Source organism: Taeniopygia guttata, chromosome 36, assembly GCF_048771995.1.
Source record: "Taeniopygia guttata chromosome 36, bTaeGut7.mat, whole genome shotgun sequence".
In the NCBI taxonomy this organism is placed as follows: Eukaryota; Metazoa; Chordata; class Aves; order Passeriformes; family Estrildidae; genus Taeniopygia; species Taeniopygia guttata.
The window spans coordinates 324,919-350,560 of NC_133061.1; the positions used below are offsets into that span (position 1 = coordinate 324,919).

At 37.8% G+C, this 25,642-nt stretch overlaps 1 gene segment (V, D, J or C); it reads left to right on the forward strand.

Moving 5' to 3' along the window:
* LOC115493017 (Ig mu chain C region-like) lies at nt 1-24,549 on the forward strand (the record flags this gene model as incomplete). The annotated part of the segment is given in 7 exon segments: nt 1-118; nt 10,114-10,407; nt 11,670-12,005; nt 14,049-14,381; nt 16,287-16,634; nt 22,590-22,714; nt 24,457-24,549. Coding segments are annotated over 7 exon segments (1,563 nt in total), but the record flags the coding sequence as incomplete, so codon positions are not given.
* Nucleotides 24,550-25,642: the final 1,093 nt, after the last annotated feature.

Sequence of the window (25,642 nt, forward strand, 5' to 3'; positions counted from 1 at the left end):
CTTTTCCCGCCTTTCCCCGTGTTCTCGCGGGATTTTGCGCGGGCTCTCGCCCGGCCCCGCCCACCGTGGGTCGCTATTGACGCCTGGGGCAGCGGCACCGTCGTCACCGTCAGCCGAGGTGAGCCAAAATTCCCCTTTTTCACCCCAAAATTCCCATTTTCACCCCCAAATTATCCCAAATTCCCTTTTCCGCCCCGAAATTCCCATTTTCCACCCCAAAATTATCCCAAAATTCCCATTTTTCGCCTCAAAAATCGCGATTTTCCACCCCAAAATGGCGACTTTTCCCCTCAAAATGGCGCCTTTTCACCCGAAATTCCCATTTTCACCCCAAAATTCCCATTTTTCACCCCAAAATTCCCCTTTTCCACCCCAAAATTATCCCAAATTCCCTTTTTCGTCCCGAAATTCCCATTTTCCACCCCAAAATTATCCCAAAATTCCCGTTTTTCACCCCAAAAATCGCGATTTTCCACCCCAAAATGGCGACTTCTCACCCCAAAATGGCGACTTTTCGTCCGAAATTCCCATTTTTCACCCCAAAATTCCCCTTTTCCACCCCCAAATTATCCCAAATTCCCTTTTTCGTCCCGAAATTCCGATTTTTCACCCCAAAATTGTCCCAAAATTCCCATTTTTCGCCTCAAAAATCGCGATTTTTAACCCCAAAATGGCGACTTTTCACCACAAAATGGCGACTTTTCACCCGAAATTCCCATTTTTCACCCCAAAATTCCCGGTTTTCACCCCGAAATTCCGATTTTTCACCCCAAAATTATCCCAAAATTCCTATTTTCCACCCCAAAATTCTAATTTTAACCCCAAAATTATCCCAAATTTCCCATTTTTCCCCACAAAATGGCGACTTTTTACCGGAAATCCAAATTTTTCACCCCAAAATCATCCCAAAAATTCCTATTTTTTCACCCCAAAATTCCGATTTTTTTTCACCCCAAAAATCGCGATTTTTCACCCCGAAATTCCCATTTTTCACCCCAAAATCATCCCAAATATTCCCATTTTTCACACCCAAAATCGCGATTTTTCACATCAAAATTCCCATTTTTAACCCCAAAAATCGCGATTTTTCACACCAAAATCATCCCAAAAATTCCCATTTTTTCACCCCAAAATTCTGATTTTTTTCACCCCAAAAATCGCGATTTTTCACCCCAAAATTTTCATTTTTCACCCCAAAATTGCCCCAAAATTCTGATTTTTTTAACCCCAAAAATCTGATTTTTTTATCCCAAAATTCAGATTTTTTCACCCCAAAATTTTCAATTTTTAACCCCAAAATTGCCCCAAAATTCTGATTTTTTCACCCCAAAATTCTGATTTTTTTCACCCCAAAAATCGCGATTTTTAACCCCAAAATTGTCATTTTTCACCCCAAAATTCTGATTCTTTATCCCAAAAATCTGATTTTTTTATCCCAAAATTCAGATTTTTTCACCCCAAAATTCAAATTTTTCACCCCAAAATCCCCCCTCCAAAATCGCCATTTTTTTACCCCAAAATTCTGATTTTTTTCCTCAAAATTCCGAATTTTTTTTACCCCAAAATTCCGATTTTTAACCCCAAAACCCCCCCAAAATTCAATTTTTTTAATCCCAAAAATTCCGATTTTAACCCCAAAACCCCCTCAAAAAAATCGCGATTTTTTTACCCCAAAATTCCAATTTTTTCCCCCAAAATTTTGAATTTTTTGTACCCCAAAATTGAAACTTTTCCCCAAATTTTGAATCCCAAAATCCCCCAAATTCACCCCAAAATTCACCTCAAACCCCCCCGGGAGCGTTTGGCGGGAAAATGGGGAGGGGGTGGCGGGAAAAAAAATGGGATTTTTTAGGGTAAAAATTTGAATTTTTAGGGACAAAAAATTGAATTTTTAAGGACAAAAATTTGAATTTTTAAGGGTAAAAATTTGAATTTTCAAGGGCAAAAAATTGAATTTTTAGGGGTAAAAATTTGAATTTTTAGGGACAAAAATTTGATTTTTTTTAGGTGAAAAAATAATATTTTTAGGGACAAAATTTCAATTTTTTTATGGGTAAAAATTTGAATTTTTAAGGATAATAATTTGAATTTTTTTAGGTGAAAAAACCGGATTTTTAAGGGAAAAAATTTGAATTTTTTTAGGTGAAAAAACCGGATTTTTAAGGGCAAAAATTTGAATTTTTTTAGGTGAAAAATTCGAATTTTTAGGGCTAAAAATTCGATTTTTTAAGGTGAAAAATTCGTATTTTTAAAGGACAAAATTTTGAATTTTTAAGGTGAAAAATTCGAATTTTTAGGGACAAAAATTTGGATTTTTAAAACACAAATATCTGAATTTATAGGGACAAAAAATCGAATTTTTAAGGCGAAAAATTCGAATTTTTAGGGACAAAAATTTGAATTTTTTTAGGTGAAAAAATTGAATTTTTAAGGGCAAAAATTGAATTTTTTAGGTGAAAAATTCAAAATTTTAAGGGCAAAAATTTGATTTTTTTTAGGTGAAAAATTCATATTTTTAGGTTGAAAAATTCGTATTTTTAAGGCGAAAAATTTGAATTTTTTTAGGTGAAAAATTTTGATTTTTAGGTCGAAAAAATTCGATTAAAAATCAAATTTTTTGATTAAAATTGGATTAAAAATCCATTTTAAAAATCGAATTAAAATCGATTCAAACGCCATTAAAATTATTAAAATTTTGATTAAAACGTGATTAAAATGGATTAAAAATCAAATTAAAGTCAATTAAACAACAAATTAAATTCAATTAAATATCAGATTAAAATCCAATTAAAATTGATTAAAAATCCAATTAAAATTGATTAAAATTTGGTTAAAATCGATTAAAATTTGATTTAAAACGGATTAAAAATCAAATTAAAGTCAATTAAAAACTCAATTAAAAATCAGATTAAAACCCAATTAGAATGGAATAGAAATAAAATTAAAATCAATTAAAATTTGATTAAAATTAATAAAATTTGATTAAAAATCGATTAAAAATCGATTAAAAATTGATGAAAATTCGATGAAAAATCAAATTAAAATAAATTAAAACTCAATTAAAACCCAATTAAATTGGAGCACGAATCAAATTAAAATTAATTAAAATTGAATGGAAATTAATAAAATGTGAATTAAAAATTGATTAAAAACTGATTAAAAATTAATTAAAAGTTAATTAAAAATCAGATTAAAACCCAATTAAAATTGATTAAAAATCCAATTAAAATCGATTACAATTTGATTTTAAACAGATTAAAAATCAAATTAAAGTCAATTAAAAATTGAATTAAAAATCAGATTAAAACATAATTAAAACATAATTAAAACCGAATTAAAAATCCAATTAAAACCGATTAATTTGGGATTAAAAATTAAATTTTTTTCCCCTTTTTTCCCCCAAATTTTCGATGGGGAAGCGAAAGCGAAGAGGCCCCAAAAAGGGGAAATTTGGCCCCAAAAAAAGTTTCGAAAACAACAAAAAAAGGGGAAATTGGGACTTTTTGGGGGAAATTCCAAAATTTGGGGAAAACAACACCTGGGGGGGAAATTTGGGGTAAAAAATTGAATTTTTGGGGAATTTTGGGTAAAAAAATGAAGATTTTTGGTTAAAAAATGGGGATTTTAGAGGAAAAAATTGAATTTTTTTGAGGGTAAATTGGGTGAAAAAATGAAGATTTTTGGTCAAAAATTGGGGATTTTAGAGGGAAAAAATTGAATTTTTTTGAGGGTAAATTGGGTTAAAAAATGAAAATTTTGGGTCAAAATTCGGGTTTTTTTTTGGGGAAAAATTTGGATTTTTTGGAAGAAAATTGAATTTTTTAGGGGGAAAAATTGGGATAAAAAATTGAATTTTGGGGAAAATTTGGGTTAAAAATTGAATTTTTGGGGGAATTTTGGGGTTAAAAATTGAATTTTTGGGGGGATTTTGGATGAAAAAAAGAAGATTTTTGGTCAAAAATTGGGGATTTTAGAGAGAAAAAAATTGAATTTTTTGATGGTTAATTGGGTTAAAAAATGAAAATTTTGGGTCAAAATTTGGGGTTTTTTTCGGGAAAAAAATTGAATTTTTTGAGGAACTTTTGGGTTTAAAAATGAGAATTTTGGGTCAAAATTTTGGGTTTTTTTAGGGGAAAAAAATTTGAATTTTTGGGGAGAATTTGGGGGAATTTTAATTGATTTTATTTCCTTCCAATTTGGGTTTTAATTGATTTTTAATTGGGTTTTAATTGGGTTTTAATTGGGTTTTCATTTTAATGGATTTTTAATTGAATCATTTTGGGGGATTTATGGGAATTAATTTGGTTTTAATTGGAATTAATGAAGTTTTAATTGGGTTTAATTGGTTTTAATTGATTTAATTGCTTGAAATTGGTTTTAATTGGTTTTTATCATAATTAATTTGGTTTTAATTGGTTTTAAAGGAATTAATTTCGTTTTAATTGGCTTTAATTGGTTTTAATCGGAATTAATTCAGTTTTAATTGGTTTTTAAGGGAATTAATTTAATTTTAATTGGATTTTAAAGGAATTAATTAAGTTTTAATTGGTTTTTAAGGGAATTAATTTAATTTTAATTGTTTTAATTGGTTTTAATCGCAATTAATTTAGTTTTAATCAGTTTTTAAAGGAATTAATTTCATTTTAATTGGTTTTAATTGGAGTTTAAGGGAATTAATATAATTGTAATTGGTTTTAATTGGTTTATAAAGGAATTAATTCGGTTTTAATTGTTTTTAAAGTCATTAATTTCATTTTAATTGGTTTTTATCGGAATTAATTCTGCTTTAATTGGTTTTAATAGGGTTTTAAGAGAATTAATTTAGTTTAATTGTTTTAATTGTTTTAATTGGTTTTTATTGGAATTAATTCCATTTTAATCGGTTTTTAAAGGAATTAATTTCATTTTAATTTGTTTTAATTGGCTTTTTAGATAATTAATTTAGATTTAATTGGTTTTACTCGGTTTTAATTGATCTTTATTGTAATTAATTTTGTTTTAATTGGCTTTTTAGAGAATTCATTTAGTTGTAATGGTTTTAATTGATTTCTATTGGAATTAATCAGATTTAATCACTTTTAATTAGTTTTTATTGTAATTAATTGCTTTTAATTGGTTTTTAAGGTAATTAATTCAATTTTAATCAGTTTTAATTAGTTTTTAAGGTAATTAATTCAGTTTTAATTGTTTTTTATCGATTTTTAAGGGAACTAATTAAGTTTTCAGTTTTAATTGGTTTTAATCAGTTTTTACAATAATTAATTCAGTTTTAATCAGTTTTAATTGGTTTTTAAGGGAATTAATTCAGTTTTAATTGGTTTTTAAGGGAATTAATTTCATTTTAATTGGTTTTTAAGAGAATTAATTCACTTTTAATCGGCTTTAATTGGTTTTTAAGGGAATTAATTCAGTTTTAATTGGTTTTAATCGGTTTAAATTGGTTTTTAAGATAATTAATTCACTTTTAATCGGCTTTTATTGGTCTTAAGGGAATTAATTGAGTTTTAATGAGTTTTAATTGGTCTAAATTGGTTTTTACGATAATTAATTCACTTTTAATTGGCTTTAATTGGTTTTTAAGGGAATTAATTTTGTTTTAATCGATTTTAATTGATTTTAATTGGGTTTTATGATAATTAATTCACTTTTAATTGGCTTTAATTGGTTTTTAAGGGAATTAATTCAGTTTTAATCAATTTTAATTGGTTTTAATTGGTTTTTACGATAATTAATTCACTTTTAATTGGCTTTAATTGGTCTTTAAGGCTGGTCCGGACTGGTTTTAACTGGTTTTTACTGGTTTTTACTGGTCCAGACTGGTTTTTAACTGGTTTTTACTGGTTTTAACTGGTTTTTACTGGTTTATACTGGTTTATACTGGTTTTTACTGGTTTTTAACTGGTTTATACTGGTCTGGACTGGTTTTTACTGGTCTGGACTGGTTTTAAGTGGTCCAGACTGGTTTTTAACTGGTTTTTACTGGTTTATACTGGTTTATACTGGTTTATACTGGTCCAGACTGGATTTTATTGGTTTGTGCTGGTTTTAACTGGTTTTTACTGGTTTTTACTGGTCCATACTGGTTTCTACTGGTCTGAATTGGTTTTAAGTGGTCCAGACTGGTTTTTACTGGTTTATACTGGTTTGCACTGGGTATTACTGGTTTATACTGGTTTTTACTGGTCTGGACTGTTTTTACTGGTCCAAATTGGGTTTTATTGGTCCGGACTGGTTTGTACTGGTCCATACTGGTCCGGACTGGTTTTTACTGGTCTATACTGGTCCAGACTGGTCCATACTGGTTTCTACTGGTTTCTACTGGTTTTTACTGGTTTTTACTGGTTTTTCCCGGTTTTTGGTGGTCCATACTGGTTTTTATGGGTTTATACTGGTTTTTACTGGTTTTTGGTGGTCCGGACGGTTTTTACTGGTTTTTACTGGTTTTACTGGTTTTTAACTGGTTTATACTGGTCTATACTGGGTTTTACTGTCTTGGACTGGTTTTTACTGGTCTATACTGGTTTCTACTGGTTTTACTGATTTGGACTGGTCCGTACTGGTTTTTACTGGTCCAGACTGGGTTTTACTGGTTTTTAAATGGTTTTACTGGTTTTTACTGGTTTTTACTGGTCCGGACTGGTTTGTACTGGTTTTTACTGGGTTTTACTGGTTTATACTGGTTTTACTGGTCCGGACTGGTTTTTACTGGTCTATACTGGTTTTTACTGGTTCTTACTGGTCCATACTGGTTTTTACTGGTCTATACTGGTAGAGCTGGGGCGGCTGAGGGTGCCGGTACTGGTTGTACTGGTTTGGACTGGTCCATACTGGTTTTTACTGGTTCATACTGGTCGAGCTGTGGCAGCTCTGGGTGCTGGTACTGGTCTGTACTGGTTTGTACTGGTCTCTACTGGTTTATACTGGTTTTTACTGGTCTATACTGGTAGAGCTGGGGCAGCTGAGGGTGCCGGTACTGGTCCATACTGGTTTGGACTGGTCCATACTGGTTTTTACTGGTCTATACTGGTAGAGCTGGGGTGGCTGAGGGTGCCGGTACTGGTTTGGACTGGTCTGTACTGGTTTGTACTGGTCCATACTGGTTTTTACTGGTCTATACTGGTCAAGCTGGGGCAGCTCTGGGTGCTGGTACTGGTTTGTACTGGTCCATACTGGTTTGGACTGGTCTATACTGGTTTTTACTGGTCTGTACTGGTCGAGCTGGGGTGGCTGAGGGTGCTGGTACTGGTCCATACTGGTTTGTACTGGTCTGTACTGGTCCGTACTGGTTTTTACTGGTCTATACTGGTCAAGCTGGGGCAGCTGCAGGTGCCGGTACTGGTCCATACTGGTTTGTACTGGTCCATACTGGTTTGTACTGGTCTGTACTGGTCGAGCTGGGGCAGCTGAGGGTGCTGGTACTGGTTTGAACTGGTTTGTACTGGTCCATACTGGTTTTTACTGGTCTATACTGGTAGAGCTGGGGTGGCTGAGGGTGCCGGTACTGGTTTGGACTGGTTTGTACTGGTCTCTACTGGTTTGTACTGGTTTTTACTGGTCTATACTGGTCTATACTGGTTTCTACCGGTTTTTACTGGTCCATACTGGTTTGGACTGGTCCATACTGGTTTTTACTGGTCTATACTGGTAGAGCTGGGGCGGCTGAGGGTGCCAGTACTGGTCTATACTGGTTTGTACTGGTCCATACTGGTTTTTACTGGTTTATACTGGTAGAGCTGGGGCAGCTGCAGGTGCTGGTACTGGTTTGTACTGGTTTTTGCTGGTTTGTACTGGTTTATACTGGTTTATACTGGTTTGGACTGGTTTGGACTGGTTTGGACCGGTGCCAGCTCACACTGGTCCCATACTGGTCTGGACTGGTCTGGACTGGTTTGGACTGGTCTGTACTGGTTTATACTGGTTTGGACTGGTTTGTACTGGTCTGGACTGGTTTATACTGGTTTGGACTGGTTTGTACCGGTCCCAGCTCATCCTGGTCCCATACTGGTCCCATACTGGTCTGGACTGGTTTGGACTGGTTTGAACTGGGACCAGAACCCCAAAAACGGCAAAAATTGGGAATTTTCACCCCAAAATTGGGAATTTTGACCAAAAATTGGGAATGTTGACCAAAAAATGGGAATTTTCACCCCAAATTTGGGAATTTTGACCAAAAATTGGGAATTTTCACCCCAAATCAGGAATTTGGACCAAAAAATAGGAATTTTCGCCCAAAATCAGAAATTTTTACCAAAAATTGGGAATTTTCACCCAAAATTGGGAATTTTGACCAAAAAATGGGAATTTTCACCCAAAAATTGGGAATTTTCAACCCAAAATTGGGAATTTTCACCCTAAAATCAGGAATTTGGACCAAAAAATAGGAATTTTCACCCAAAATCGGAAATTTTTTTCCAAAAATAGGGAATTTTGACCAAAATTGGGAATTTCCCACCAAAAATGGAATTTTTGACCAAAAATTGGGAATTTTCACCCCAAAATGGGGAATTTTGACCAAAAATTGGGAATTTTGACCAAAATTGGGAATTATTTTCCAAAAATTGGGAATTTTGACCAAAAATTGGGAATTTTCAACCCAAAAATTGGGAATTTCCCACCAAGAATTGGGAATTTCGACCACAAAAAATGGGAAATTTGATGAGATTTTGGATTTTTCCCCAAAATTTAGGAATTTCCACAGAAAATGGGAATTGGGACCAAAATTTGGGAATTTGGACCCAAAAATTGGGAATTTTGACGCAAAAATTGGGAATTCCCACCCAAAATTGGGACTTTTCCAACCAAAAAATGGGGAAATTGGCCAAAAAAACTGGAATTTCCCCAAAATTGGAGAATTTTGACCCCAAAAATGGGAATTTTGACCAAAATTGGGGATTTTTCACCAAAAAAAATTGGATTTTTCACCAAAAAAATTGAATTTTTCACCAAAAAAAGGTTATTTTGACCAAGATTTGGGAATTTTTTGTGCTGAATTTTTACGGATTTTTTTTCCTGAATTTCTGGTGGAATTTTCACAGATTTTTGGTGGAATTTTGGTGGAATTTTTTGCCAAATTTCCACCGAATTTCCGTGAAATTTTAATGGAATTTTCATGGAACTTTTGCCTAATTTCCACTGGAATTTCCATGGAATTTTCATGGAATTTTTGCTGAATTTCCACTGGATTTTTGGTGACATTTTAATTGAATTTTAATGGGAATTTTCCCAAGTTTTAAGTGGAATTTTTGCGGATTTTTGGTGGAATTTTGGCAGAAATTTTTGTGGAATTTTTCCAAATTTCCACTGGAATTTCCATGAAATTTAAATTGAATTTTCATGGAATTTTTGCCTAATTTCCACCAGAATTTCCATGAAATTTTCATGGAATTTTCATGGAATTTTTGCCTAATTTCCACCAGAATTTCCATGAAATTTTCATGGAATTTTCATGGAATTTTTGCCTAATTTCCACTGGAATTTCCATGAAATTTTCATGGAATTTTTGCCGAATTTCCACCGGATTTTTGGTGACATTTTCATGGCATTTTCATGGGAATTTTCTCAAGTTTTGGGTGGAATTTTTTGGTGGAATTTTGGTGGAATTTCACAGGAATTTTGGCAGAAATTTTTGCGGATTTTTTTTTTGCCGAATTTCCACTGGAATTTTCATGGAATTTTTCCTGAATTTCCACCAAAAATTTTCGTGACATTTTAATGGAATTTTCATGGAATTTTTGCTGAATTTCCACTGACATTTCCATGAAATTTTCATAGAATTTTTGCCAAATTTCCACCAAAAATTTTCGTGACATTTTCATTGATTTTTAAAAAATTTTAGTCTGAATTTTTGCTTGAATTTTCACGAAATTTCCACCAAAAAGTTTCACTGAATTTTGGTCAAATTTCCACCGAATTTTGGTTGAATTTCCACATTTCTTGATCAAAATTTCGCGTATTTTGGCCAAATTTTCGCGTATTTTGGCCAAATTTTCGCGTATTTCGGCCAAATTTTCGCCTTTTTTAGTGGAATTTTCGCGTATTTCGCTCCGATTTTTACGTTTTTTCACCGATCTTTCCAGAATTTTCACTTTTTCTAACCAAAATTTCCCGTTCTAGCTGCCGCCCGCGCCCCGGATCTGTTCCCGCTGTCGCCGTGCGGCGCCGACTCGGCGCGTTTCTCCGTCGGCTGCGTCGCCGTCGGATTTTTCCCGGCGCCGTTGGAGCTGAGCTGGAGCGACGTCGGGAACCGAAGCGCCGCCGGCGCCGCGTTCCCGGCGGTGCCGCGTTCCGGAACTTTCCTGAGGGCGTCGCGCCTCGGGATGGAGCCGGAGGAGGGGAAATCCCGACAGCCGTTCCGGTGTTGGGCCCGGCACGGCCGCGGCGGCCGCAGCGTTGAGGTTTCCAACCCAGGTGGGAATTGGGGGGAATTGGGGGGAAAATGGTGAAAAATGGGTCTGAAAATTTGGCCAAATAGGTGAAAAAATGGGGAAAATGTGGTAAAAAATGGAGAAAAAAATGGCACAAAAAATGAGCCAAATGTGGCAAAAAATGGGGCAAATATGGTAAAAAATGGCGAAAAAAAATGGCCCAAATATGGCAAAAATGGCACAAAAAAGATGCAAAAAATGGCGCAAAAAATGTCCCAAAAAATGACTCAAATGTGGCAAAAAATGGCCCAAAAAAAGACCCAAATAATGACCCAAAAAGCCAAAAAAATGGCCCCAAAAATGGCGCCAATAATGATGCAAATGGCCCAAAAAATGGCACAAAAAATGAGCCACAATATGGCAAAAAATGGCAGAAAAAATGGCCCCAATATGGCAAAAAACGGCCCAAAAAATGACCAAAAAATGGCCCAAATATGGCAAAAAATGGCACAAAAAAGGACCAAATAATGGCCCAAAAAGTGACCAAAAAAATGTCCCAAATAATGACTCAAAGGTGGCAAAAAATAACGTAAAAAATGTCCCAAATAATGACCCAAATATTTCAAAAACTTTGGACTTACTCAAAATTCCAACTTTCCCCCAAATTTTAGGATTTTCCCCCTTGAACTTTCACATTTCGCTCCAAAATCCAAATTTTAGGCATTTCCCTCCCAATTTTGGGTTTTACCCTCAAATTTTAGGATTTCCCAACAAAGTTTCACATTTTCATCCCGAAATCCAAATTTTCTCTCTGAATTTTTACATTTTCATCCAGAAATCCAAATTTTCTCCCTGAAATCAAAATTTCTCCTCGAATTTTCACATTTTCCCCCAAAATCCAAATTTTCTCCCCAAATTTCCACATTTTCCCCCAAAATCCAAATTTCCTCCCCAAATTTCCACATTTTCCCCCAAAATCCAAATTTCCTCCCCAAATTTTCACATTTTATTCCCAAAATCCCAATTTTCTCACGGAAATCTAAATTTTCTCCCCAAATTTTCACATTTCCATCCCGAAATCCGAATTTTCTCATTTTCATCCCAAAATCCAAATTTTCTCCCGGAAATTCGAATTTTCCCCCCAAATTTTCACATTTTCATCCCAAAATCCAAATTTTCTCTCCGAAATCCAAATTTCCTCCCCAAATTTCCACATTTCCCCCAAAATCCCAAATTTCCCCCCCAAATTTTCACATTTTCCCCCAAAATCTGAATTTTCTCCCCAAATTTCCTCCCCATTTCCAGGTCCCGGCGCATCCGGCCCGGTTCCGCCACCGGAGCTGTCGCTGCGGCCGCCGTCCCGCGAAGACTTCCAAGGCCCTTACCGCAACTCCACCCTCCTGTGCCAAATCCGCGGCCGCCGGCGCGGCCTCGGCGCCGCCCCCATCCGCTGGTACCGCAACGGGGCCCCGGTGAGCGACGGCGTCACCGCCGAACCGCCGGCGGCCGAGAGCTCCGGCGGCGTTTTCGTGGCCGGCAGCCGCGTGGTGGTGACCGAGGCCGAGTGGGAGAGCGGCGTCGTCTTCACGTGCCGGGCCGGCGATGAGATGAGGAACACCAGCAAGGCCATGGAGTGCGGATGTGAGTTTTTTTTGGGGGGAAAATGGAGGATTTTGGGGGTTCGGCGGCGTTTCGGGGCGGAATTGCGGTGGGAGTTGAGGATTGGGTTGGATGAGTTGGGTTGAGTTGGGTTGGGTTGGGTTGGGTTGGGTTGGGTTGAGTTCATTGAGTTGGGTTGGGTTGGGTTGGTTGGGTTGGCTTGGGTTGGGTTGGTTGAGTTGGGTTGGGTTGAGTTGGGTTGGTTGAGTTGGGTTGGGTTGGGTTGGATGAGTTGGGTTGAGTTGGGTTGAGTTGACTTGACTTGGGTCACCAACGATCGTTTTGGCCAAAAACCACCCAAAAAAACCTCCAAGACTCTTCCAGTTGACCAATCCCAACCCCAACGATCATTTTGGGTCAAAACCACCCAAAATCATCACCCAAGACTCTTCCAGTTGACCAAACTCAACCCCAACGATCATTTTGGGTGGAAAAGACTCAAAACCATGATGGAGACTCTTCCAGTTGATCAATCCCAACAAAAACCATAATTTCGGGTGGAAAAGACCCAAAAAATTCACAAAGACTCTTCCAGTTGACCAATCCCAACAAAAACGATAATTTCGGTTGGAAAAAAACCCCAAAAACCACCAAAACTCTTCCAGTTGACCGATCCCAACAAAAATGATAATTTTGGGTGGAAAAGACCCAAAAAAACCACCAAAACTCTTCCAGTTGACCAAACCCAACACAAATTATCATTTTGGCCAAAAACCACCCAAAAAACCCACCAAGACTCTTCCAGTTGACCGATCCCAACAAAAACGATAATTTTGGGTGGAAAAGACCCAAAAAATTCACCAAAACTCTTCCAGTTGACCAAACCAAACAAAAACGATAATTTTGGGTGGAAAAGACCCCAAAAATCACCAAAACTCTTCCAGTTGACCCCAAACCTGACCCAAATGATCGTTTTGGGTCAAAACCACCCAAAAAAACCCACCAAGACTCTTCCAGTTGACCAAACCCAACAAAAATGATCGTTTTGGGTCAAAACCACCCAAAAAACCCACCAAGACTCTTCCAGTTGACCGATCCCAACAAAAATGATAATTTTAGGTAGAAAAGACCCAAAAAATTCACCAAAACTCTTCCAGTTGACCAAACCCAACCCCAAAAATTATTTTGGCTGAAAACCACCCAAAAAACCCACCAAGACTCTTCCAGTTGACCAAACCCAACCCCATCGATCGTTTTGGGTCAAAACCACCCAAAAAATTCACCAAGACTCTTCCAGTTGACCAAACCCAACCCCAATGATCATTTTGGCCGAAAACCACCCAAAAAACCCACCAAGACTCTTCCAGTTGACCAATCCCAACCCCAACGATCGTTTTGGGTCAAAACCACCCAAAAAACCCACCAAGACTCTTCCAGTTGACCAATCCCAACAAAAAACGATAATTTGGGTGGAAAAGACCCCAAAAATTCACCAAAACTCTTCCAGTTGACCGTTCATGGTGGAAACCACCCAAAACCATCACCAAGACTCTTCCAGTTGACCAAAATTATCGTTTTTGACCAACAAAAACGATAATTTTGGGTGGAAAAGATCCAAAACCATCATGAAAACTCTTCCAGTTGACCAATCCCAACAAAAACGATAATTTTGGGTGGAAAAGACCCAAAAAACCCACCAAGACTCTTCCAGTTGACCGATCCCAACAAAAACGATAATTTCGGTCGGAAAAAACCCCAAAATTCACCAAAACTCTTCCAATTGACCAAACTCAACCCCAACGATCATTTTGGCTGAAAACAACCCAAAAAACCCACCAAGACTCTTCCAGTTGACCAATCTCAACAAAAATGATAATTTTAGGTAGAAAAGACCCAAAAAATTCACCAAAACTCTTCCAGTTGACCAAAATTATCATTTTTTACCAACAAAACCGATAATTTTGGGTGGAAAAGACCCAAAACGATCATGGAGACTCTTCCAGTTGACCAATCCCAACAAAAACAATAATTTCGGTCGGAAAAAACCCCAAAATTCACCAAAACTCTTCCGTTTGACCCCAACAGGTGACCAATCATTGTCCGCCGGCGACATCCGCGTGGAGACGGTGCCGCCGCAATTCGCCGACATCTTCCGGGACCGCTCGGCGCGGCTGACGTGTCGCGTCACCAACCTGCCGGCGGCCGCCGACGGGCTGGAGGTGACGTGGCTGAAGGAGGACGGCGAAGTTTTGGCCACCAAAACGTCGTCGCCGGCGCCGCAGCCCGACGGGCTCCTGGCGGCCGAGGGCGTGGCCGAGGTGGGCGCCGAGCTCTGGGAGTCCGGTCAGACGTTCACGTGCCGCGTGGCGCACCCGGAGCTGCTCTTCCCCAAGGAGGTCACCATGAGGAAGACTTTGGGTGAGTTGGGTTGGGTTGAGTTCATTGAGTTGGGTTGGGTTGGGTTGAGTTGGGTTGAGTTGGGTTGAGTTGGGTTCATTGGGTTGAGTTCATTGAGTTGGGTTGGGTTGAGTTCATTGAGTTGGGTTTTGTTGGATGGGTTGGGTTGGGTTGAGTTGGGTTGGGTTGGGTTTGGTTGGATGGGTTGAGTTGGGTTTTGTTGGATGGGTTGGGTTGGGTTGACTTGGGTTCATTGAGTTGGGTTGGGTTGGGTTGGGTTGGGTTGTTTGGGTTGGGTTGGGTTCATTGAGTTGGGTTCAGTTGAGTTGGGTTGGGTTGAGTTGGTTGGGTTGAGTTTGTTGAGTTGGGTTGAGTTGGGTTGGGTTGGGTTGAGTTGACTTGGGTTGAGTTGGGTTGGGTTGAGTTCATTGGATTTGGTTGGGTTGGTTTGAGTTTGGTTGGGTTGAGTTGGGTTGGGTTGGGTTGAGTTGGGTTGGGTTGGGTTGGGTTGGGTTTTGTTGGATGGGTTGAGTTGGTTTGAGTTTGGTTGAGTTGGGTTGGGTTGAGTTGGATTGGGTTGGATTGAGTTTGGTTGAGTTTGTTGAGTTGGGTTGAGTTCATTGAGTTGGGTTGAGTTGGGTTGGGTTGGGTTTGGTTGGGTTGGGTTGAGTTCATTGGGTTGGGTTGGGTTGGGTTGGGTTGAGTTGGGTTTTGTTGGATGAGTTGGGTTGGGTTGGGTTGGGTTGGGTTGAGTTCATTGAGTTGGGTTGGGTTGAGTTGGGTTGAGTTGAGTTGAGTTGGGTTGAGTTTGGTTGGGTTGAGTTGGGTTGGGTTGAGTTGAGTTGGGTTGAGTTTGGTTGAGTTTGGTTGGGTTGGGTTGGGTTGGGTTGGGTTGAGTTGAGTTCATTGGGTTTGGTTGAGTTGGGTTGTGTTGGGTTTGGTTGGGTTGGGTTGGGTTTGGTTGGGTTGAGTTCATTGGGTTGGGTTGAGTTTGGTTGAGTTCATTGGGTTGGGTTGAGTTGGTTTGAGTTGGATTGGGTTTAGTTCATTGAGTTGGGTTGGGTTGAGTTTGGTTGGGTTGGGTTGGGTTGAGTTCATTGGGTTGGGTTGGATGAGTTGAGTTCATTGGGTTAAGTTGGGTTGGGTTGGGTTCATTGAGTTTGTTGAGTTGGGTTGGGTTGGGTTCATTAAGTTGGTTTGAGTTTGATTGGGTTGGGTTGGGTTGAGTTCATTGAGTTGGGTTGGGTGTGGTTGGGTTGGGTTGGGTTGAGTTGGGTTGGGTTGGGTTGGGTTGAATTTGGTTGAGTTCATTGAGTTGGGTTGGGTTGGGTTGGGTTGAGTTCATTGAGTTGGGTTGAGTTGGGTTGGGTTGAGTTCATTGGATTTGGTTGGGTTGGATGAGTTGGGTTGAGTTGGGTTGAGTTGGGTTGGGTTGGGTTGGGTTGGGTTGACTTGGGTTCATTAAGTTGACTTGGATTGGGTTGGGTTGGGTTGGGTTGAGTTTGGTTGAATTTGTTGGGTTGAGTTGGGTTGGGTTGGGTTGGGTTGAGTTCATTGGGTTGGGTTGAGTTGGTTTGACTTTGGTTGGGTTGAGTTGGGTTGGGTTGGCTTGGGTTGAGTTCATTGGGTTGGGTTGGGTTGGGTTGGGTTGGGTTGGGTTGAGTTGGGTTGAATTTGGTTGAGTTCATTGAGTTGGGTTGGGTTGGATTGGGTTGAGTTGGGTTGAGTTGAGTTGAGTTCATTGGGTTGGGTTGGGTTGGGTTGGGTTGGGTTGAGTTCATTGAGTTGAGTTGGTTTGAGTTTGGTTTAGTTGGGTTGGGTTCATTGGGTTGGGTTGAGTTGAGGTTGACCTTGAAACAACAACGCTACAAAATTTCCGACTTTCACCCCAAAAAAACCCCCAAAAACCCCAAATTTCCCTTCCAGTGCCATCACCATCCCCCCCCTCCATCCACCTCCTCCCACCACCACCGGAACAACTCCGCGACCACACCTGGGCCACCCTCACCTGCCTCGTCCGCGACTTCAACCCTCCCGAAATCCTCCTCCAATGGCTCCACGACGGCCGGCCCCTCCCCCCGGGCCACGCCCTCACCTGGCGGCCCCGCCCCGAGCCCGGCCCCGCCCCCCGAGGCCACGCCCCCGCCTACCTGAGCGTCAGCACCTTGACGGTGCCGGCGCGGGATTGGGAATCCGGCGGCGTCTTCACCTGCCTGGTGGGGCACGAGCGGCTGCCGCTGCGGCTGGCGCAGAAATCGCTGGACAAGGCGGCCGGTAAACCCACCAACGTCAACGTTTCACTCATCCTCACTGACTCTGCTAGTGCCTGTTACTGAAAATCCCGTTTTTCAACCCAAAAAATAAAGGTTTTGCAAAAAAAATGGCGTTTTTTGGCCAAAAAATGGCGTTTTTAGCTCAAAAATTGGGGTTTTTGTCATGGTTTTGACCAAAAAAATGAGATTTCCCAAGTGCGTTTCGGCCAAACTTTGATTCTCCCAAAATGTTGTCGAAAGTCCATGTTTTGCCCAAAATTCGGCTTTTTTTCCCCAAAAAATATGAGTTTTGACCCCGTTTTCCAACAAAAAATTGACTTTTTCCTCCTAAAATTCAGATTTTTGCCGAAAATATTGGTTTGTCCCAATACGATCATTTTTCCCCAAGAAACGACCGTTTTTTCCCAAAATCGCCGCTTTTTCACCCAAAAAATGACGTTTTGACCCCATTTTCCCACAAAAATTGGGTTTTTCGTCCCAAAATTCCGATTTTTGCCGAAAACATTCATTTGTCCCAATGCAACAATTTTTCCTCAGGAAACAACAATTTTTTCCTGAAATCGCCACTTTTTCCCCCAAAAAACTGAGTTTCGACCCCATTTTCCAACAAAAATTGGGTTTTTTACACCAAAATTCTGATTTTTACCAAAAACAACCAATTTTTTCCAAGCCGATCATTTTCCCCCAAGAAACGACCATTTTTTCCCAAAATCGCCGCTTTTTCATCAAAAAATTTCCATTTTTCCCACCAAAAATACCCAATTTTTCTCCAAAAATCCCATTTTTCTTCGACACCCAGTTTTCCCCAAAAAACCGCATTTTTCCCCAAGAAACGACCATTTTTTCCCAAAATCGTCACTTTTTTACCCAAAAAACCCGGTTTTCCCACTCAAAATCAGCAATTTCTCCCCAAAATTCCTGCCTGGTGGGGCACGAGCGGCTGCCGCTGCGGCTGGCGCAGAAATCGCTGGACAAGGCGGCCGCTAAACCCACAAACGTCAACGTTTCACTAATTCTGAGCGACTCCGCCGGCGCGTGTTACTGAAAATCCCGTTTTTTACCCCAAAAAATAAAGGTTTTGCAAAAAAAATGGCGCCTTTTGGCCAAAAAACGACAATTTTTGCTCAAAAATGCGATTTTTGGACACCGTTTTAGCCGATTTCCCAAGATTTTCCAGTCGTGTTTCAACCAAACTTTGATTCCGCAAAAGTGTTGGTGAAAATTTGAGTTTTGCCCAAATTTCGGCTTTTTTCCCCAAAAAAATGACGTTTCGACTCCGTTTTCCCACAAAAAACTGAGTTTTTCTTGCCAAACTTCCAGTTTTTCACCAAACTGACTTTTTCCCCCAAAAAACCCATTTTTTTCGAAGTTGACAATTTTTTCCCCAAAAAACGACCATTTTTTCCCAAAATCGCCATTTTTTTACCCAAAAATTCCTATTTTTCCTACCAAAAATCCCATTTTTCTTCGACACCCACTTTTCACCAAAAAAGACCCATTTTTATTCAAGAAATGACCATTTTTTCCCCAAAATCGCCGCTTTTTTCACCCAAAAATTCCCATTTTTCGCACCAAAAATACCCAATTTTTGTCCAAAAATCTAATTTTTCGTAGACACTAACTTTTCTCCAAAAAAAACCATTTTTACCCAAGAAACGACCATTTTTTCCCAAAATCGCCGCTTTTTCACCCAAAAAATGACATTTCAACCCCATTTTCCCACAAAAATTGGGTTTTTTACACCAAAATTACGATTTTTCCCAAAAACAACCGTTTTCTTCCAAGCCGACCATTTTTCCCCAAAAAACGACCATTTTTTCCCAAAATTGCCACTTTTTCACCCAAAAAATGATGTTTTGACCCCATTTTCCCACAAAAATTGGGTTTTTCAGCCTAAAATTCCAGTTTTTGCCAAAAATAGTGGTTTTTTCCAAGCCGACCGTTTTCCCCCAATAGTGTGCGATTTTTCCCAAAATCGCCGCTTTTTCACCCAAAAATTCCTATTTTTCCCACTAAAAATCCACCATTTTGATCCATTGTCATCGTTTTTCTTAAACACCCTCATTTCCCTGCAAAATGATCAATTTTCCCCAAAAATGACCATTTTTTCCCAAAATCGCCACTTTTTCACCCATAAATTCCTATTTTTCGCACCAAAATAACCATTTTTTCTCCAAAAATCCCGTTTTTTTTTCGACACTCACTTTTCCCCACAAAACCCCATTTTTCCCCAAGAAATGACCGTTTTTACCAAAATTGCCGCTTTTTCACCCAAAAAACCCAGTTTTCCCACTCAAAATCAGCAATTTCTCCCCAAAATTCCTGCCTGGTGGGGCACGAGCGGCTGTTACTGAAAATCCAATTTTTTACCCCAAAAAATGCACTTTGTTGGAGAGAAATAAAGGTTTTGCAAGAAAAATGGCGTTTTTTGGCCAAAAAATGGCTTTTTTTGCACAAAAATATGGTTTTTCGACATCATTTTTACCGATTTTTCAAGATTTTCTGACCACGTTTCCACGAAACTTTGATTGCGCCAAAATGTTGGTGAAAATTTGAGTTTTGCCCAAAATTTGGCTTTTTTCCCCCAAAAATATGAGTTTTGACCCCGTTTTCCAACAAAAATTGGGTTTTTACACCAAAACGCGGATTTTTGCCAAAAACAAGCAATTTTTTCCAAGCCAATCATTTTTTCCCAAGAAACGACCATTTTTTCCCAAAATCGCCACTTTTTCACCCAAAAATTCCTATTTTTCCCACCAAAAATGGACCATTTTCATCAATTTCCATCATTTCCCTCAGAAACACACTTTTGTCCAAAAAAACCCCATTTTTACCCAAAAAATGACCATTTTTTCCCAAAATCGCCGCTTTTTCACCCAAAAATTCCCATTTCCACCCAAAAATCCTCAGTTTCACCAAAACCCGCAAACGTCAACGTTTCGTTGGTTTTCAGCGACTCGGCCGGCGCGTGTTACTGAAAATCCAATTTTTTACCCCAAAAAACGCACTTTGTTGGAGAGAAATAAAGGTTTTGCAAGAAAAATGGCGCCTTTTGGCCAAAAAATGACGATTTTAGCTCAAAAATACGATTTTTGGACACCGTTTTAGCCGATTTCCCAAGATTTTCCGACCACGTTTCGACCAAACTTTGATTCCGCCGAAGTGTTGGCGAAAGTCTGAGTTTTACCCAAATTTCGGCTTTTTTCACTTAAAAAAACGAGTTTTGACCCCATTTTCCCCAAAAAAACCAAGTTCTTCGGCCTAAAATTCCATTTTTTGCCAATACCATAGAATTTTTTCCAGGCCGACCATTTTTTCCCAAAATCGCCACTTTTTCACCCAAAAAATGACGTTTCGACCCCATTTTCCAACAAAAATTGGGTTTTTTACACCAAAATTCTGATTTTTACCAAAAGCAACCAATTTTTTCCAAGCCGATCATTTTCCCCAAAGAAACGAACGTTTTTCCCAAAATCGCCACTTTTTCACCCAAAAATTCCTAATTTTTCCACCAAAAATACCCCATTTTAATCCAAAACTCCCATTTTTTGTAGAAACCCACTTTTCTCCAAAAAACCCCATTTTAACCCAAGAAACGACCATTTTTTTCCCAAAATCGCCGCTTTTTCACCCAAAAAATGACATTTCAACCCCATTTTCCCACAAAAATTGGGTTTTTTACACCAAAATTACGATTTTTCCCAAAAACAACCGTTTTCTTCCAAGCCGACCATTTTTCCCCAAAAAACGATCATTTTTCCCCAAAATCGCCACTTTTTCACCCAAAAATATGAGTTTCGACCCCGTTTTCCCACAAAAATTGGGTTTTTCAGCCTAAAATTCCAGTTTTTGCCAAAAATAGTGATTTTTTCCAAGCCGACCATTATTTCCCCAGTAGTGTCTGATTTTTCCCAAAATCGTCACTTTTTTACCCAAAAAGTCACATTTTTTCCACCAAAAATACCCAATTTTCATAAAAAATCCAGTTTTTCTTGGACACCCACTTTTCCCCCCAAAACGATCAATTTCCCCCAAAAATGACAATTTTTTCCCAAAATCGCCACTTTTTCACCCAAAATTTCCCAATTTCCCACCCAAAAAAGACCATTTTTCCCCAAAATCGCCACTTTTTCACCCCAAAAATTCCCATTTTTCCCCCCAAAAATACAATTTTTTTAGACATCCACTTTTCCCCAAAAACGCCAATTTTTCACCCAAAAATTACCAATTTCCCACCAAAAAAAAATCACATTTTTCCCCCAATATCGCCACTTTTTCACCCCAAAATTCCCATTTCTCCCACCAAAAATTCCCATTTTTTAGCAAAAAATCCCATTTTTCTTGGAAACCAAAATTTACCCAAAACCCCTGAATTTTCCCCAAAAAAGGAGCAGTGAAAATAAAGGTTTTGCACCAAAAAAAGGCACATTTTGACCAAAAAATGACATTTTTTGCTCAAAATTTGAGGTTTTTAGCACGAAAAAAATCAGATTTTTTTTTACAAATGTCCTGAGAGAATTTTTACCAAAATTTTGTTTTTTAATATCAAAAATAAAAATTTTTGCACAATAAAAAAAAACAAACTTATGGGTTTTTTTTTTTGGAAGGGTGGGAAATTTTGGGGGAAAAATCCCAAATCTTGCGGTAAAAAATTTGGGATTTTGGGGGAAAAAATCCCGAATTTTGGGGTAAAAAAATGACAATTTGGGATTAAAAAATTCCCAAATTTTGGGGTGAAAATTTTGAGATTTTGAGGGAAAAAAATCCCAAATTTTGGGGTAAAAATTCCCAAATTATGGAGTGAAAAATTCGGGATTCGGGGTAAAAAATCCCAAATTTTGAGGCAAAAAAAATTGAGGATTTGGGGGTGAAAATTTCCGAGTTTTGGGTGAAAAATTCGAAATTTTGGGGCAAAAAAATTCCCAAATTTTGGGGTAAAAATTCCCAAATTTTGGAGTGAAAAATTCGGGATTTGGGGTTAAAAATCCCAAATTTTGAGGCAAAAAAATTGAGGATTTTGGGGTGAAAAATCCCAAATTTTGGGGTAAAAAATTAGGGATTTTGGGCAAAAATTTTCCGAAATTCGGGATTTTGGGGGGGGGGGGGGAATTCCAAATTTGGGGCAAAAATCCCAAATTTTGGGGCAAAACCCCCAAATTTTAGGCAAAAAAAATTCCTAAAATTTAGATTAAAATCACAAATTTTGGGTCAAAAAAATCAAAATGTTGGGCAAAAATCTCCCAAATTTTGGGGTAAAAAAATCCAAATTTTGGTGGGAAAAAAATCAGAATTTCGCCTCAAAAAACCCCAAATATTTGCTCTAAAACCCCGAAATTTTTGGGTTAAAATCCCAAAATTTTGGTAAAAAAACCCCAAAATTTATATTTTAAAAATCCCAAATATTTCTCAAAAAACTCCCAATTTTTGAGGTAAAAAAAAAATCTCAATTTTGGGAAAAAAAAAATCAAATTTCGTCTCAAAAAACCCAATATTTTTCCCTAAAACCCCGAAATTTTGGGGTAAAAATCCTGAAATTTTGGGTAAAAGAAAACCCAAAATTTATATTTTAAAAAATCCCAAATTTTACTCAACCCCAAATTTGGGGGTGAAAAACTTGAATTTTGGGCAAAAATATCAAATTTCGCCTCCAAAAACCCCAATTTTTACTCTAAAACCCCAAAATTTTGGGGTAAAAATCCTGAAATTTTGGGTAAAAAAATTCCAAAATTGATATTTTAAAAACTTCCAAATTTTACTCAAAACCCCCAATTTTGGGGTGAAAAACCCATATTTTGAGTCCAAAAAAATCAAATTATTGCCTAAAAAATCCGAATTTTCACCCCAAAACCCCCAAATTTTTACCCTGACCCCCCCAATTCCGGGGCGAGGATTTCGAATTTTGGGTTAAAAACCGCCGATTTTGGTTAAAAATGTGAAAATTTGGTTTTTTTGGCAGCGCTGGTGGCGGGGGCGGCGCTGGAGGAGGACGAGGAGCTGCAGAACCTTTGGGCCACGGCCTCGACCTTCATCGTCCTCTTCATCCTCAGCCTCTTCTACAGCGCCACCGTCACCCTCATCAAGGTGAAATTCCCAAAATTCCCAAAATTCCCGAAATTCCTGAATTTCTGCTTTTTACCCCAAAAAAATCCGATTTTTTTTCCCCAAAAAATCCGATTTTTTCGCTAAAAAATCGGATTTTTTCTCCTTTTTTTCACCACAAAATCGGATTTTTCTCCCTTTTTTTCACCCCAAAAATCCAATTTTTTCCCTTTTTTTTTGCCCAGAAATCTGAATTTTTTTCCCCTCATTTTCGTCCAAAAATCAGGTTTTTTCCCCCTTTTTTTCCCCAAAAAATCAGATTTTTCCCCCTTTTTTTGCCCAAAAATCTGAATTTTTTCCCCTTTTTTCACCCAAAAAATGGGATTTTTTTTTTCCTTTTTTCACCCAAAATCAGATTTCCCCCCCTTTTTTTTCCTCAAAAATCGGATTTTTTTTCCTTATTTTTTCACCCAAAAAATCGGAATTTTCCCCCCTTTTTTCGCCCAGAAATTGGATTTTTCCCCTTTTTTCCTCCCGAAAAATTGGATTTTTTCCCCCGCATTTTTCACCCAAAAATCCCCATTTCCCCCCCTTTTTTTGCCCAAAAATTGGATTTTTTTTCCCAGTTTTGCACCCAAAAATTCCCTTTCTTTCTCCCAAAAAAATCCCAATTTTTTCCTCCTTTTTCACCCAAAATTCCGATTCTTTACCTGATTTTACTCCCAAAAATTCTCTTTTTTTCCCCTGATTTTTTCCCAAAAATTCCACTATTTTGCCAAAAAGAATCCTGATTTTTTTTCCCCTCATTTTTCAACCAAAAATTCCGATTTTTGTATTTTCCTCATTTTTCACCCAAAAATCTCTGAAAATTCCCCAAATTTCCGCTTTTTACCCCAAAAAAATCCGATTTTTTTTCCCCAAAAAATTGGATTTTTTCGCTAAAAAATCGGATTTTTTCGCCTTTTTTCTCACCCAAAAATCCGATTTTTCCCCCTTTTTTTCGCCCAAAATTTCCCATTTTTTTCCCCAAAAAATCCCCATTTTTTTCCTCATTTTTCACCCAAAAATCTCTGGAAATTCCCCTAATTTCTGCTTTTTACCCAAAAAAATTCTGATTTTTTTCCCCAAAAATCAGATTTTTTTTTCTCGATTTTCCACCCAAAATTTCCCATTTTTTCCCCCAAAAAATGCCCATTTTTTACTGGTTTTTCAGCCAAATTTTCAATTTTTTCCTCGTTTTTCATACAAAATTTCAAATTTTTTACCTCATTTTCCACCCAAAACTTCCCATTTTTTCTCCCCCAAAATCCCCAATTTTCTCCTTTCTTTCCCCCCATAAAATTCCAATATTTTACCTAAAAAAATCCTGATTTATTCCTCATTTTCCCCCCCAAAATCCCATTTTTTTTCCGTTTTATACCCATAAATTCCCTTTTTTTTACCCCCCAAAAATTCCCATTTTTTCCCTAATTTTTTCACCTAAAAATTCCCATTTTTTTCCCCGAAAAAATCCCAAATTTTTCCCGTATTTTCACCCAAAATTTCCCATTTTCCCCTGATTTTTTCCCCTAAAAATTCACATTTTTCCCCCCAAAAAATCCCAATATTTTGCTGATTCTTCCCCCCAAAATCTCATTTTTTCCCCCAAAATTCCCATTTTCCCTCCCAATTCAGGAATTTCCCCCAAAACCCCAAAAATTCGGATTTTAAATCGATTTTTAATAAATTTAAATCAATTTTTTATCAATTTTAACCCAATTTTGATTTTTTTTTCCCCGTTTCAGGTGAAGTGACCCCGAGCCGGAGCCGACGGAAAATTCGGGAATTTTCCCCTCCCCCACCCGCGGAAATCCCAAAAAAACCCAAAAATCAAAAATTTTAAAAAAACCACAAAAAAATCCCCAAAATCTTAAAAAATCCCCCCCAAAAGATCCCCAAAAAATTCCCAAAAAACCCCAAAAAATTCACCAAAAAACCCCCAAAAATAAAAAAAAAATCCCCAAAAAGTCCCCCAAAAAATTCACCAAAAAATCCCCCAAAAACCCCAAAAATCCCAAAAAATCCCTTAAAAAATAAAAAAAAAAATTCCAAAGAATCCCCAAAAAAACACCCAAAAAAATTCACAAAAAAACCCAAAAAATTCACCAAAAAACCCCCAAAAACAAAAAAAAATCCCCAAAAAATCCCCCCCAAAAAACCTCAAAAAATTCACCAAAAAATCCCCCAAAAACCCCAAAAATCCCCAAAAAATCCCTTAAAAAATAAAAAAAAAATTTCCAAAGAATCCCCAAAAAAACACCCCAAAAAATTCACAAAAAAACCCCAAAAAATCCCCAAAAAATTAAAAAAAAAAATCAAAAAATACACTAAAAAATCCCTTTAAAAATCCCAAAAAAAATCCCCCAAAAAAGCCAAAAAAATCCCCAAAAAATCCCCTAAAAATCCTCAAAAAAACCCCAAAAAATTCACCAAAAAAAACTCCCCAAAACACCCAAAAATCCCAAAACATCCCCCAAAAAATCCCCAAAAAATCCCCCACATAAACCATAAAAAATCCCAAAAAAAACACAAAAAAATTCCAAAAAAATAAAAAAAAATTCATCAAAAAAACCCCAAAAAAAACCCCCAAAAAACCCCAAAAAAATCTCCCAAAAAATCCCAAAAAAACCCACAAAAAAACCCAAAAATCCAAATAAAAATCGCAAAAGTGCCAAAAATAAAGGAAATTTTTCCTCGTTTTCAGGAAATTTTGGTGTTGGTTTATTTTGGGAATTTTGGGGAGAAAATTCGGGAATTTTGGGGAGAAAATTCGGGAATTTTGGGGAGAAAATTCGGGAATTTTGGGATCAATTTTAGGGATTTTGGGGGGATTTTTGGGATAAATTTTGGGAATTTTAAAATGAAAATTGGGAATTTTGGAATTTTTGGGAAATTTGGGATTTTTGGGGGGATTTTTGGGGAAATTTGGGG